The sequence below is a fragment of the Rhamphochromis sp. 'chilingali' genome (genome assembly GCF_963969265.1).
Source record: "Rhamphochromis sp. 'chilingali' genome assembly, chromosome: 20".
NCBI lineage: Eukaryota > Metazoa > Chordata > Actinopteri > Cichliformes > Cichlidae > Rhamphochromis > Rhamphochromis sp. 'chilingali'.
The window spans coordinates 12,679,028-12,694,179 of NC_137947.1; the positions used below are offsets into that span (position 1 = coordinate 12,679,028).

Genomic DNA, 15,152 nt, shown 5'->3' on the forward strand with positions numbered 1-15,152 from the left:
TGGTGTGTTCCACCGTACTAAATAGCAGTACCACTCATTGTATTTAAACTGTAAAACATTTTGACAGAAAAAACACAAATAAGTTAGCAAAAATGATGTGCAAGTTAGTGGGTAGATTTCTATGTCTTAGGGGTCCAAAGATATTTTCATCGTTTAAATTATAGTGGAGATTTCTCCTGTTTTACCCAGTCTGATACAGTATGTCTCTGCTGCATGAGAAAAGGTGCTCAGAAAGCAGCAGAAGACGTGAGGACTGTGGGAGAGCATTTGCACATCCAAGTGAGCACATCTATGCCTTAACCATATTTTAATATATGTCCTTCTGAACATCTTGTTTCTGTCCCTATATGGCATTTAATGATGAACGGTCTGCATTAAACACCTTACATCATTTTAAACTGGACAGCTTCTTCTGGACTAGGGGCTAAAAACCATTTGTCCCCAAAGCTTGGGGAGAAAAATGTAACAACAAACAAAACAAAAACCAGACAAAACAGAAAATAACCCATGTCCAAGCACAGCAACTACGGGGGGGCCTCTCTAAAAAACAACATCATTGCTTCACTATGTCCTCGGGATCAGAGGCGGAGCCAGACATTTGAAACACCCGGGGCTTAGCCCAAAGAGTAGTATGCATGTGGGATTTTTTTTTTTTTTTTTGGGGGGGGGGTGTAGAAATGACTGAAAGATTAATAGGCTCTGTTCAAAAAAGAATGACTTCATATAGGGAAAAATATATATCACATGTGCAGGACGCCTTAAACTAGTTTTTTAATTAAGCAGCAAGGCAGAACAAGGTCAGGGCTGCATCAAGACACGAGGACTAAACCCCAATTCAACCAGACCCAGAACTGATCCAGAATTAAAACAGGACTACAACAGTTCAAAATCAGGACTACTGAGGACTTAACCAAGACAGAACCAGAATCAGAACTAGATGATAGCACTAAAAATCATCATAGACCTGCACTACACTTATTTTTTAATTCTACCAAAGTCCACTATTTAGATTGAGAAAAGTTTATATAATTATTTAGCCTTGTTGTGCAAACAAGCCTGCAGAACTTAATAAATACAGAATTTGAAAAATAACAAACCTAAAAAGAAACACTAGGTACGAGATACATGAGGACCTGTGATACGGTGATACTTTTGGTAAACAACCATTTGACTAACATGTGTGTCTCACCTGCTCTTGTTCATCTGTTCTGTCCTCGTTCTCCTCTCTCTCCCTCTTTGTGCTGACAATCATCAAATATACAGTTGAAACCAGATATTTACTCTTCAGATAAAAACACTTTTTTAATTGTAACATCAAATCAGACTAAATGTTTATTTCTTTAGATTGATAAATATAAAAACATATTTGTTAACTTTAAGAGTGAAGAGAGAAACTGTCTGTATTTCTTAATTGCAAATGGCACCAAATTGTATTCAAACTTGAGCCACACTTATGGAGCTCCACAGTTCTTTTCCTGGTGTTTTGGTTGATATCTCTTGATTTTCCCATGTCAAAGAAACAGGCTCTGTGTTTTGCCTTATATGCATCCACAGCTGTGCCACCAATTTACTCACATGGACTCTACTAACCTATCAGAAGCTTCTTCAGCTCAGAATGGAATCGTCTGGAGTTTTCTTATTAATTAACAATAAATTTAGTGTATATGTACTCCTAAATTTGATGAAAGTGATAAAAATAGATCTCTCTCTCTCTTTATTCTGACATTTAACTAATTCAAAATATATTTCAATATTTATCTAAAACAAAAGTTTACTCTAAATTGATGTTGTGCAGTAAAAATGTTTTATGTTTTCTCCCTAAAGTGTAAATATCTGGTTACAAATGTGAATATCCTGCTGTGTACTGAAATCCCTCTTGTTTTGCATAGAAATATACTGAACAACATACAAAGCATAATATATAAAATAACATTTACCTGAGTTTTTTCTTTGAAAGAAGCCTCTAATGTCCATTCTTATATTTCAGTACATAACTGAATCCGAATTAGTCGGGGAGGGTAAGAACTGAAAATATGAAATAAACACACGTAAGCTAAGACTCTCTAAAAAATAGCATTTGTTCGGCTTTTCATTTCGCCATTTGTTGATTCACTTGAAGAGCAAGTAAAATAATATTGGTCAAGTGATCAGTTTCATATCAATCTTTCGTGATGCACCGTCATATTTACATTATTTGTACGGTACGAATGATTTGCTTTGGTAACTGGTCAAACTTAAGCTCTCCTTAGTATGGCTGGCTCCGTCTCTCCAACAGCGCACTCACGGGCAGCAGCTGCCCCGCCCCCTCGCTCAGTCGCTTAGTGCCTGAGCTTGGATCATACCAATATCAGGGGGGGATTCACGCACAGTCGTAAATTCCCACAGTGTGCACTATGTGCTTCGAATATTGTGTGTACTTTTTGTTTTATACAGTTGTCAGCCAGGCATCTAACTATGAAAAAATTACACTCCAAAATACCCCGGGCTTCTGACAAAACAACCCGGGCTTAAGCCCCGTAAGCCACCCCCCCGCTCCGCCCCTGCTCGGGATAGGCCTGCTTATGTCACAGTTTGCTTACTGTAAGTGTGAATCTCAGTGTGTGGGCAGCTGGGGTTGAGACAAACTTCAAGACCAATTTCATGTTTTTTTTGGGTTGTTGGTGTGTAGCTTTCACATGTGTGTACGTGTGAGCAATGTTCCTGTATGCTCCTGGCCAGCATCAGCATTACTGTCAGTAAGTGGGTGCTTGTGATAGGAAGGTCATGTGCTAGCCAGCAGAATTATGTCCAGGTCAGCTATGCACTGTATAGAACTGACCCTTAATTTGCCTCTGTTTCTGCAGCTGTCACACTCAGAGGCGAGGTGAGCAAACGTGGGCTCCTTTTTATCACACACATTAACCTACTGTTAGCTGTACACAACTACACACTTCTTTATAGGTTCTTAACTTCAACACAATTAATCCCCAATCCCCATTTAGGCCCCAGGAAACAGTTACAAGATTGCAGTCAAAAGCCCGTCATCGTGTTCATGTAGGATCCCACTTCAGTAAGAAGCCAATTAAAAAAAAGTAGGTTTTAGTAAGCTAGGTTTCGCCCTGTGACAGCTGGGATACTTCCAGCTGAAGAAAACATGGATCGATAGATGGATTGATGTCTTAGTGATCATCCTTTTTTTTTTTTTCATTCACTTCCGCTTATCCTTTTCAGGGTCGCGGGGGGTGCTGGAGCCTATCCCAGCTGTCATAGGGCGAGAGGCGGGGTACACCCTGGACAGGTCGCCAGTCTGTCGCAAGGCTAACACACAGGGACAAACAACCATTCGCACTCACATTCATTTGCACATTCACACCTAGTGACAATTTGGGTTATCCAATTAACCTATCCCCACAAGTTGCATGTCTTTGGACGGTGGGAGGAAGCCGGAGTACCGGGAGGGAACCCACGCAGACACGGGGAGAACATGCAAACTCCACACAGAAAGACCCCGGCCTGATGTTGGAATTGAACTCAGGACCTTGCTGTGCGGCAACAGTGCTAACCACCGTGCCACCGTGCTGACGTCTTAGTGATCATTAATGTGAAAATGCTGTAAATGTGTACTTTTGCTCTGAAAACAAAGAAATAACATATTGTTGACTTACAATGTGGAGCTTCAAGAAGTCTCCAAGACCAGAGGAGCTATCCACCCTCACCAGGACAGCATCCTTCAGATGTGTGCTGAAGCCAATGGCTAGTCGGTCTGCCCTCGTGCTAGGACGGTCATTTGGTGGCCACGTGTATGTGATCAGTCCACCGTCTCGTCCAAATATGTATGTTGTTCCCGCTGAAAGAGATAAGACCAGAATTAAAGATGTTAATAGTGTGTTTCTTCTTTCATCCGTCTATCAGGCGTGACTCACTGACTGTCAACACGCAAACATTATTAACACAGTAAAGCCGGCATCAATGCCGTGTGTACAGAGCACCGTCAGTCTGGAGTGTTTTATTGTGCAGAGCGATGATTCTGCAAAGCAATGAGCAACATATCACTCTTGAACGGCTCTCAGCCCCGTCTGAAGTACACTCGTGTCAATTCATGAGTAGGAGAACGTTCAGCAAAAACGAGGGAGGCAGGTACTGGTTCTGATTTCCTCACAATCCTGCACAGTCACTCAGTTTTACCGCTACTGCCCGTTTCACCTCTAGAGGGAAGAGATACGAGTGAATGCAAGAGAATGTGCGGCCGTGTCCCCAGTTCACAGGTAGCCAGCATGCCAAATGGGCACCTCCCCATCTCTCATGCTTCATTAGCAGCCTCAAAGGCAGATGGAGATAGCAGCATTATTGACTGGCTGGTCCAATTATGCCCTTCTTGTGACCTCCAAACCAGCCATTTCCTGTCGTGCTGCATTACCTTGTTGTCTTTAGCGGCTGCATAAAAGGTTTCAAACATGACCTAGTAGATGGAAGAGTGCTTCTAATTACTTAGCTATTCAGTGAGAAAGTGCTGTGCAGCGTTAAGCCGGTGACCTAGTCAAACTGATGCTTCGAAATGAGTCAATCTCAGCTAATTCTGTGGGATTCTGTTTACGTTTACTGTCATCCTCATGTTTTGAGAGTAAGACAGTGTTATAATCCATTTTTTTCCCGACGCAAACACAGTAAGGTTGTGAACAAACTTGGTTACGTGTGCACAATTGTGAACAAATAGGGCATGTGATTGGGAAATCAACGGCAGCGAGAAAGCCCGCAAATAAATGCAGCTGTCAGATTAGCATAAAAACTGCTATCTTAGTGAAAAATTAGACGAGGAGCTCTGTTAGTGTGCGAAGCATTTACATGTGGAAGTGTGAAAGAGAAGGAGAAGCCGGGAGAGAGTGCGAGCGAGGCAGAGTATGTTAATATTCATAGGGGCAGGGAGTTAAACAGCCTTAGCCTGAACAATAGATAATAAATCATTCTGACTGTAATTCCGATATTTTCTTGTAAACCAGTTCACGAGGTTATAAAACCATCGATACATTTTGCATTTTCTTTATAGATCCTGTTGTTTACTTTCTCCTAGCTCTGCTTCATAGTGCAGCGATTAAAGCGCATCAGTCTGCTCTCAAGTCCCGTTTTCCAATTTCATCCCCTCGTTTGAGTCAATACACACTGTCAACCATTAGCTAAAAAGAATTGCATCATTAATTAACAATAATGTGATTAACCAACGAGGTTGGGACATCGAGATCTATGGCGGGATTTATTGTTTTCATAAAGCATAACTCGCATTTGTAAAACTTAATGATATAACACTGTAAGCATTTTTTGTTCTCCTAATGGAAAAAGCGTTATGAAGCTTGATGACTTCTACAAAGGGAAAGACATTATGTGTGATGTATTTGCGAGGCGGGCTGCATTTCTTTTTCATGAAGTCTGGCGGCTACCACTGAAAAAGCTCTTCTTGTTTCACTAATGCATATCTGATGTTGGCCCAGTCACAGAGTAATCTTCGATTCCGTGTATCTCACGCTGGACTGTTGTCACCATCTCCGTTTCCCCCAAGCCACCTAACACTCGCTGAACGTTCCAGCTTATTATAATTAAGTGCTTTTAAACCATGTCAGTGCTGGAACTCATCGGGCCCTTAAGCATCTAATTCCCCCTCAGTCTATTCATATGATCTGACACCCACTTTCTCCCACTAAGAGCTTATTTACCGGTACTGTTAAAAAAAAAAAAGAGGGGGGAAAAGAAGTGCTTTTAAGCTAAGAAACACTCAAATCATGGTACCAAAGGTCGACAAAACTAACAGCTGAGTGGTTCCGAAACCAACATGCAGATAATAAGGTTGCCAATATGTGGTGAAGCAGTGTTAAATCCTTACAAGCATGTAAAACTACTGGGAAGTCCTTGGGGGACTGTTGAGGATTAAGATACACGAAGAAACATGGCTAATGCACACCTACACAGTTGTGCAATGGCATGAAATCAGCAGACACATGCCTCTGTAACTCCAGTGCTGGGGAGTAATTATGCACTGGCTCCATATTTGTTATTTGTGTTCTCTCCTGGGACACCGGAGCTGATATGGATCTGTTGTAGTCATTAGATACAGTGGTGTCCTGGATATTCTTCCCGTTTGTTGTCTCTTTAATTTGACAAGAGTTTCAGTTTATTCCCTATTCACCCACTGTTTAATGAAAAAAGAAATAAATAAAAAATGAAAGTACAAGGTACAGGTGCAACGGAGGTGAAGCTATGCACAATACAAGATCTGTGAAACTGAATGTAATCAAGATTTTCTTGTTTTACCTATCCCCAGAAGCATTAATGCATGCTTTCTGACATTTGTAGTCCTTTCCCCAGAGGGGTCACGCTGCAGAAACGCAGAGACGGTGTTTCTGGAGGTCTTACTCAAGGCTGCTACGGATCCTCGACCAGACCTCCAGGATGAACTCCTCAACCGCAATCTTCCACTGTTAAAGGATAATGAATTAATCTGTCCTCGTGTTGGACTACATTGAGAGCTGGCTGCTCTCTACTGTGTCAGTTAACATCAAAGAAGATAAACATTGGCAGATCAAACACTCTGCTTTCATTAAAAATGTAGCACCATCCCAGGAGTTCTCCTGCATTTGGCCTAAGAGGTGTGTGGGATAGTAGACTGTAGAATAGCAAACATGGCCTGTGTGTGTGTGTGTGTGTGTGTGTGTGTTAAGGCCCTCTTGGCTGCGGCTTCGCAATGTCTTCATCTATTTACACTGTAAAGAGGTAGCAGCATATAGCAAACTGTCCTATAGGCTCTGTATGTTCAGAAAGTGATGCAGTGTCATAAGAAGAGACAGGTGTGAGCAAACCAAAGCATCCTGGCTGTGTGCCTTAGTGTAGCAGATGTGGGAGGAGTGGATACGCAAAGCAGGCAGTGTGTTTGACTACACTGTTAGGCTAAGGTCAGGCCAGCAGACTGTCTTTCCTCTAACCTCCAACACTGCCATCACAAGGCGCCTCATATTACCGCCTCTGCCGAGAAACGAGGGAGGAATCCAATCATAATTACATAGTTGTGATGGAAATACGAAAAAGGAGAGATGACATTATAGATCTGCTTTCTGTCAGGACCAAACACTAGCGCTTCTCTCTGTTTGCTGCGATGGATTCCCGTAATGACTGGCGTGCAAAAATAGATTACCTCAGACTTGGAATATAGTGTAGCTGTTTGAAATTCTGATTTTTGATATTTTTTTGTGCATCCCTTGCATGGAATCCCAAAGGAAGAAAGTTTTTTTTTGTTTTGTTTTTGTTTAACATCTGTTCCATCATTTATTCATAAAAATAGATATCTATTTTTTGGGTGTGCTCATCCTCCTGGGAGGAGTGCTATTAAAAGAAGCTTAATGATGTGTATTGGTTTACCATTTCAGTTTTCACAGAAATCACTACCACGATTTATAAGGACACTTTTAGCCAATCCGACACTATCGGGATCTGGTAAAGGCCCTATCTCTGATCAATGCTCCTGAAGATTTAGCGCCGTGCAGGAAAACTGTGAGACAACAAGCCCCCTTCTGATCTCCTTTTCTCTCACTCTATTTTACCTTTTAGGACAATTAAATGGTCTAGTAGTTGAGGAGATGAAGTGGTAAATAGACTGTGAGGTTATGAACAGAACCTTTCAAAAGCATAGCTAATTAAATATCTTTTCAGCTGCATGTTCTAACTTGGCAGCAATTACAAAGCTGCGAATTGCAAAGACAGTCGAGTAGGGGCACCATTCACACGGACTGTGTATAATTAAATGGCACATCACACTCCATGATCCAAAATAATGATGCCAATACCTCGTATCTATCAGTCAATCGATTCTTGTTTTATCCACGGTATTATTTTATTTATAGCAGCAGACAAAATGTATCAAATATTATTAAAGAGCTCTTGTGATGTGAACAGAAGAAGTGATTTAAATGTCAACGGATTATGTGTCTGAACTACAATTATATTTTTTTTCCTATTTGCCCGACTTGTTTACTTCAGCTGGACAAAGATATACTGGTCACAGCATTAGTATTAAGGACCTTTAACATTTATTCTTTGGCTTCATGTGGGTGCTATTATGAAGGCTCTGTAAGGCAATCTTTTCATTTCTACAGTCACTTCCTGTTATTTAAGTGAATGCGGATCAGCTTTTGTGTAATGAAAGAAGAGTACCATTCTTTTGGAACGTTTTACAGTAACAAAATTCTGTTACAAGTGTATTTATTGATGGAACTGTTGCTTTACACTTATTATTTTTATATATATTATTTATTATTACTGTTAGTAATCTGTAACATTTTTTAGTTGTCTGATTTTGGTGACAGCAACACTGTTTTCTTATGTATATAAATATATATCCTGCTGACATTTTAATTTAATGACATGTAAATTTTCCATGTAATTTTGTTACATAAGTACAAAGCAAAATGTGAAATTTAATGGAATCTGGTTAAATGAAAATTACTTGAGTTTATACCAAGCATCATTTCTTTAATCATGTATTATTTGAATAAATAAACATTTGTTTTTTTATATTTCAGTTACATTTGAATCCAAAATCTTGCTTCATGTTTATGTAATCTCTTTTTTACACCACTGTAAAGGCTTTATGTTATTCTTTTGTCGATTTTAAATTACTGTATCGATCTTTTCTTTGTCTGTTGAGCTCCAGCAGTGACTGCTCCTATTACACCACTATCAGTGTGTATATTTATGTATTTTTGCACCTATTTCCTTCCTACTATTTATTATTTGTTGCATCTGGTGTAAATGCAAAACCTAGCTTATGTATACCAGAAGATGTCTCTGTGGATACTCATATAATGTAAGCACTATGTTCTCCTGCTGGTGCATTGTGGGCCTTTGTGTTGGCAAGGTGGCATTTCTGTCAAGGTTTTTCTTGTCTGTGGCTGTTTGCTGTTCTGGTGACACGCTGTGAACTTAACTGCTCTAGAGGAGAGGAACCACGGCGGTTTCTTGTCCTACACATTTCTGAGTCCGTACCAACAGTGGTGTGTGAGATACTGCAGTCACATTTCTACTTTATTAAGTCATGTGCACAGTGCACGTAAGGATGAGATCCTATTCATACATTTACCGAGTTCTTCTACAGGTATGTAAGGTCATTTTTTAGGATAATCTGACAGCAAAAATGTGCTTTTTTTCCCCACTCCAGGCATAGCTGTACAGTGAAAAAAAAAAGAAACATAGTGGTGGATGCATGTTTCTCCCAGCCACACTATCCCTGGAGCTCCCTGCTAGTTCAATTGGTTCTTCACCTAATGTCATTGAACCATTTCTTTCATTCTGCAATGAAGCTTTTAGCACCAGAACAGCACAATATCCCAATACTATCTCTTCCGACGATAATTAAATTTAGTGCCATAAATTTGCTTTGGGCAATTTTGGACCTTTTGCACAAGGACATGAGTTTTCTCTTGAGAGAGCTTTTTTTCTGTGAATCCCTTTTGTACTGTACATCAGATTTGTCAGAACACACTCTGCTCTGATGAGTGGCCAAACCACATCTACCACTAGTGTAGTATTTTCCCTGTCGACATCTACAAATGCAGAGACAAAAGACAGTTTACTCTAATCTCCTATAGGTTTTTCACACAAATGAAATGAAAATATCATAAAAAACAAAGAAATTTTAAGGCAAGAATGGCAGATGCCTTCTCATGTCAAGCTTATTTCCCTCATATTAAAGCGATACAGGCAAGATAGATTTTGCTTAACCTTTTGTCTGCAAACAAAATGCAAACAATGCAAACAAAAACATTTTCCACTTTTTTCTTCTTATTTTACTACTTGCAGTATACCAAAATTTTACCTCACACAAAAGGTTTGTGTTTTATAGAAGCATTTCATGGTGTGAATGCAGCCATTGCCGTATAACGGATTAGGTGATGTTTTTAGGTGCTACAGACTAATTTAACAGTGTCGTTGTTGATATATTTTTGCTGTATGGGCTTTGTCTTTGCTGAATTAGTCAGAGTATATTCTTAGACTACAAAAACTATATACAGTAATTACAGGAAAAATCTTTTAGTTAGAACATATTTTTTAAATTGCATGACAAAGACTCAAAGAAGAAAGGGAAAAAAAGACACAAGCAGGAAACAGACCCTCCTGTCATGTATCATCTTTGTGCTTGATGTAACTTTGGCATGTAAAGTGATTAATTGCCTGTCACCTTTGACTGGCAGCTTCTCTGTGTTGGCGAAAATCAAGTGCAGTGAACAAAAGGAAGTCTGAAAAAATGAGAGCAATTGTTTTTCCAATTATTCGGAGTGGGCAGTTACAGCACAGCCTCAGGTTGTCTGTCTTTCGGGGAGAAGTGAAGGAAATTCAGATGGACACTGAGAACTGGAAAAGGAGGTACACTGGATGCAACGAGATGCCTGTGGCCAACCGCAACCCCTATCTCTATTTCGGTATCTGTTCATTGTTCCATTGCAGAATAGCAAGGTCCTTTCAACAATTTAAACCTCGCTCTCAAGCCTTGATCCTGAAAAAAAGCCTTTCTCTATCTTCACTGGTGTGTGAGCAGCCCTTTGGGAGACTAAAAAGACTATGGATTGTTGACTTGTCTTAATCCTCTCTCAGCACAAACAACTGCCTCCCTTATAATAGGATAGACAGTTAGAACAGAATCAGCAGGCATGTGAAAAGATTCCATCATAGGCTGAAGCAGGCACAATCCTGCACACGGCACAACTGAAACAACAGCAAAACCAACTTTCAATGCGACCATTTCTAATTTTCACATGATTAGCTAAGATTTGCTCAGCCAGATAAAAACACCACTGGATTATAGCACAGCAAGGACACCTAATCAATTTACTCCAGTTTTGCTAGTGTAGAGCCAAAACATTTATTGTGTTTGCATGAAGTGGTTGTTGAACAATCTGCCAGGCTATAACTGCCGCACTCCTGTAAAGGGAAACTGCATACTGCACACACTCCGCTCTGCTTCTTTCAACGATTCTTCTTTTTTTGTCTTCTTTTTTAAGTGATAAATCCTTCCTTCAGTCTTTATCAGAAGACTGGAGCTAAGCTATTCTCTTTGCAGTCAGCAGAAAGCAGAGAGGACAGAGGTGCTAAATCAACCCAGAGTACAGACTGCCTGCTTATTTTGTGTTGGCTTAATAAGTCTGGGCACATTGGCATATATACAGCACGGTCGATATAAACTTTTACAGTTCATTGCCCAGAGACTAATCTTCACCACTGGCCAATAGTGGATTCACTTATATCTACTGTTTGGGATTGAGATATAACATTGACCTATGCTGATACAGCATACTTTACTGCTTACAGGCATTAGAGTACTGCAGTAACAGCAAATCTGACGTTCTGATGTTTTATTGATGATAATAAATGCACCTTTTTTCACACTTAAAATTGTTTGACAAATTATAAGTGGGTCTAAGGCAAAAAACAAAAAAGATATAATACCAGGATACATAAGAAAGTCCTAACGCAGCCATCTTAGTCTTTAGACTAGACCAGGCACATATTCTAATTAGTCAATTTTGACAGTATTATTTTAACAATATCCAGTGACCTATGAGCCTTAAGCTCCTTCTAATGAAGACAATCCCACAGCAGCTATTCCATATAGGACAGCTGAAAGTGTCCAACCTGCCTTCATAAGCTGCAAAGGATTAAGCCTCCCGCTCCACCACCACCACCCCCTCTCTGCTTTGCTAATTTGATGTAATTAAATTAAGTGGAGACTAAAAGTGGGGCATTGCTGCTTGCCCCCATGATTGGTCATCCTTATTAGAGGGTATGAGATGCAGGCTCCAAAATCATAGGAGCAACAGAACCTAATAAACATGAGGAGAGAATAGCACTTAAGCCAGACCTCAAGGCGAGTACAGTACAAAGCGACCACAGCAAAGAGGAAAGAGGGAGAGGAAACAGAGAGAGAATCATGAAAATAACGATTTGAAAGCAGGGTTGTACGGTGGCCCAAGAGGTCAAACGTACTTAAGAGAACACCAGCTAATAGCAAAATGCAAAAGCACACAAACCACAATGGAAGTATATATTGTAAGGTGAAGACCTAACAACAGAGAAAACCCCAACAATCTGCCCCCCTGTGCATACGAAGCATAGCGGGTCAGATTCATAGTGAATCTGCTAATCATCAAAGCCGTCACAGCGTTCTTGTTGCAGTATCCTCTCTGTGACCGACTTCGCAAAGCAACTACTCGTCAACCAGTGAAGGAGTTCACATTTTTCTAGAGAGTCACTAACCAAACTTGGTACCATATAGCTATAATGGAACCCAATTATAGCTATATGTTAGATATATGGTACTGGGTCTACAAACACCACACCTGGTAATATTTAGAAGAGAATGTGGGTCATCAAATTATTTTGAGTGCAACTAAAACCAACAGTGACAAACGGACACTCCTTGAATCCTAATTATTAGCTTATTAGTTTCTATTTTACACAGCAAAGACAAACTATTGAGGAATTTCATGGGAAAAATTAAAAACGATTTTTAAAAAAAATATAAGGGACTAATAACTCGTTTGGCACGTGTGCCACGTGTCGATATTGTATTTAGTCAGACTCTGACATCACTTCAACAGCTCTAAACTGTTTCTACCTTGACATAAACTCTAGAAATCTACAAGAAATCTCCCCTTCCTTCTTACCAGAGCAGCACTTCACCATATTTTATCTTCATATTGCTCTGAAGAGATAAGCCTTCACCTCATCATGACGGGGCCCTAGGGTAGCCATGCAAACCCGCCCTCGCTCTTCATGGCAGAGGACCATCAATTCAGGGTAGAGGTAAAATTCTACCCCTTGGGCTGCTAACATTATGCCATGAATGCTCAGTCGACCAGTGTCACTCACACCCTTCTGCTCCCCTCCTCTGCCAACCTCACTTCCCCTAAGTCCTAAGTGATACATGAGCCCCTGCCTTGTGGAGCAGAATGGCCCATCCAGGCAGAGCTGACAAGACCCAGTGTCTTAATGGAGCAATACACCAAACGGGCCCTTTGTTACCCTGACCAGCTGCATATCTGCCTCCCCCGCCAACAGCCTTGGCTCTGATAGAAGTGTCTCACAGTATCGACAGCTTCTAATTTACTCTCTCATCATCACTTGCCTCATTTGCTCCTCAGACACAATGCTCCCTTTCTCTGCTTTCAGGTCAGCCATTTTGATTGCCAGCAATTTGTTGATTAGATTTTTCTGCATCCAGTGTTTAATTTGTTCGCCAGCCAACAGACATATCAAAGTCAGACTTAAGGAAACTCGAGCATCAGTCGATTTTCAGCTTTTTCATTCCCGGTTAAAAGCCTGTTTGACTGATTTTGTGCCATCAGACATCAGTGCATTATTTAGTTTCAGTGTGTCTGTGTGGTAGCATGCACCAAACATCACAGCTTCCAAATGGTCTCTAGAAGCTGTTGTCTTCTCTATTAGGGAGCCAGCAGATGTGGAGTATGACTGCAGTTCTAATTACTGAAAAAGACAAGTGTGGGGGATAATTACACAGTGGAAGTGAGGCAGAAAACAGAGTCTGGGGCCAAAGCTCTGATCTGAGACTAGAGACAACTCTGGCGGTCCATCACCATATGCAGCCCAAACTGCATCAGCACAAATACTTCTCTTACAAGAAAATTGCTTTAAGAGCAGACAGAGCTACTGTGCACTACTGAGCATATTCCAACTTTAGCGCCGCTCCATGAATGCAAATGAGCAATAATGTAAACCTACATAATTACAAAATGAGCGTGCCGCAATAGGGTTTTTATAGAGATGTTTAATAAACATCTCTGCATCTGCACATAAAACATCAACATTCTCCAAAGCCTTTACTATTTTTCAAGGCACAGTTTAGCTTGGGGCAATGTGTATGTGCAGTACATCTCACACTTTGTAAGTGGATCGTGAACACTACCAGAACATGTTTGATTTGGTACAAACAAGACACAACGTGCATCCATAAATCTGCCAATGAGGTAAAGTGCAATGTTAAATATTTGGGTAAAAAAGCGCTGCTGGTTTTTAAACAGATCACAGATCAAATCATTCCTATTTCAGATGTTAATGTATCTGATTTTTATGTCGTCCCTGCATGACACTGCCTCGGCTTTTTTTTTACTGTTTACTCTTTTTGTAAGCTGCACCCATGAGACAGCGAGCACGCCTTGGCCTTAATTGCAGGATTAAACATCTGCTTTTCCTGTTACTGAGTAGTCTAACTTTGTAAGTAAGCTCACTAAGTGGAGCGATATTATTTAATTAGATGCATATCTTATGGAAATGATGCCGCACAATAAAATTAATCTGGAAAAGATCAGGAGAAACAGACCGCCAGAAATAAACAACGCATGTGTCGATGGCTGAGAGGGAGTTTGGTCGTGCAGCATACTGTGTTTGAGATGTACATACAGCTCTGCCTCCCCCTTATCAACAGCCAATGTAGAAGCACCTACATAAGAGAGCTGTGCTGTCCTCTATCTCACACCATTGCATGTATCTACCAACAAATAAATATATAAACAGAGAGAAAAAAAATATGCGTGGGTATGCATTGTATTTCTACACTGCGGTGCAAAATATATGCTAATATTAGCTTGCACTTAGGTGTTAGGCAGGCGTGTTTTTATCAGCCCTTGCCAGCAGGCCCGAGGCTCTAAGAGATGGAAGGAGCAATGAGGAAGGTGAAATCCCACACAATCCTATTAGAGTGGATTAAGGGGCAGCTTTCTTTCTGTTGCCACTCTGCTGCAGGTGAGCAATTGTAAATTGTAAAAAGAAGAATAGTTATGACATGGTTGGTTCTTACGGCGGTCTCCTATTGTGACACAGGGCAGCCATTCATTTGGTTTTCTTATTTGAGGCTATCTTTAAGTCAACATACGTGACATTAAAGTTGTTAGGTAATGATGTGGTAAGCTAAGGATAATTTGAACGTTGTCAATCAATCCACCCACACAGAAAGGAAGCAAAGGGCGATTTTGTACCAAAGGAACTGTGTAAAAGTTAAGTTATACTTCGAAGTAAAAAAAAAAAAAAAAAATCAATGTAATGATCAGTGGCAATTTTGACTTCTGAATGCTGACTTCCAGAAAAACCCATCCTCTGCAACATCTCATGTGGTTGTGGATGCA

General features: G+C 40.4%; 1 protein-coding gene across 10 annotated transcripts in view; it reads right to left on the reverse strand.

The window, feature by feature from the left end:
* The window catches only part of LOC308388587 (neurexin-1a-like), a 270,320-nt gene that overhangs the window by 87,506 nt on the left and 167,662 nt on the right, over window positions 1–15,152 (reverse strand). For all 10 annotated transcript variants that reach the window (XM_080869385.1, XM_080869389.1, XM_080869388.1 and 7 more), the window contains one exon: window positions 3,645–3,826. In XM_080869385.1, the coding sequence (XP_080725511.1) occupies window positions 3,645–3,826 (182 nt within the window). The remainder of the gene's footprint in view (window positions 1–3,644; window positions 3,827–15,152) is intronic.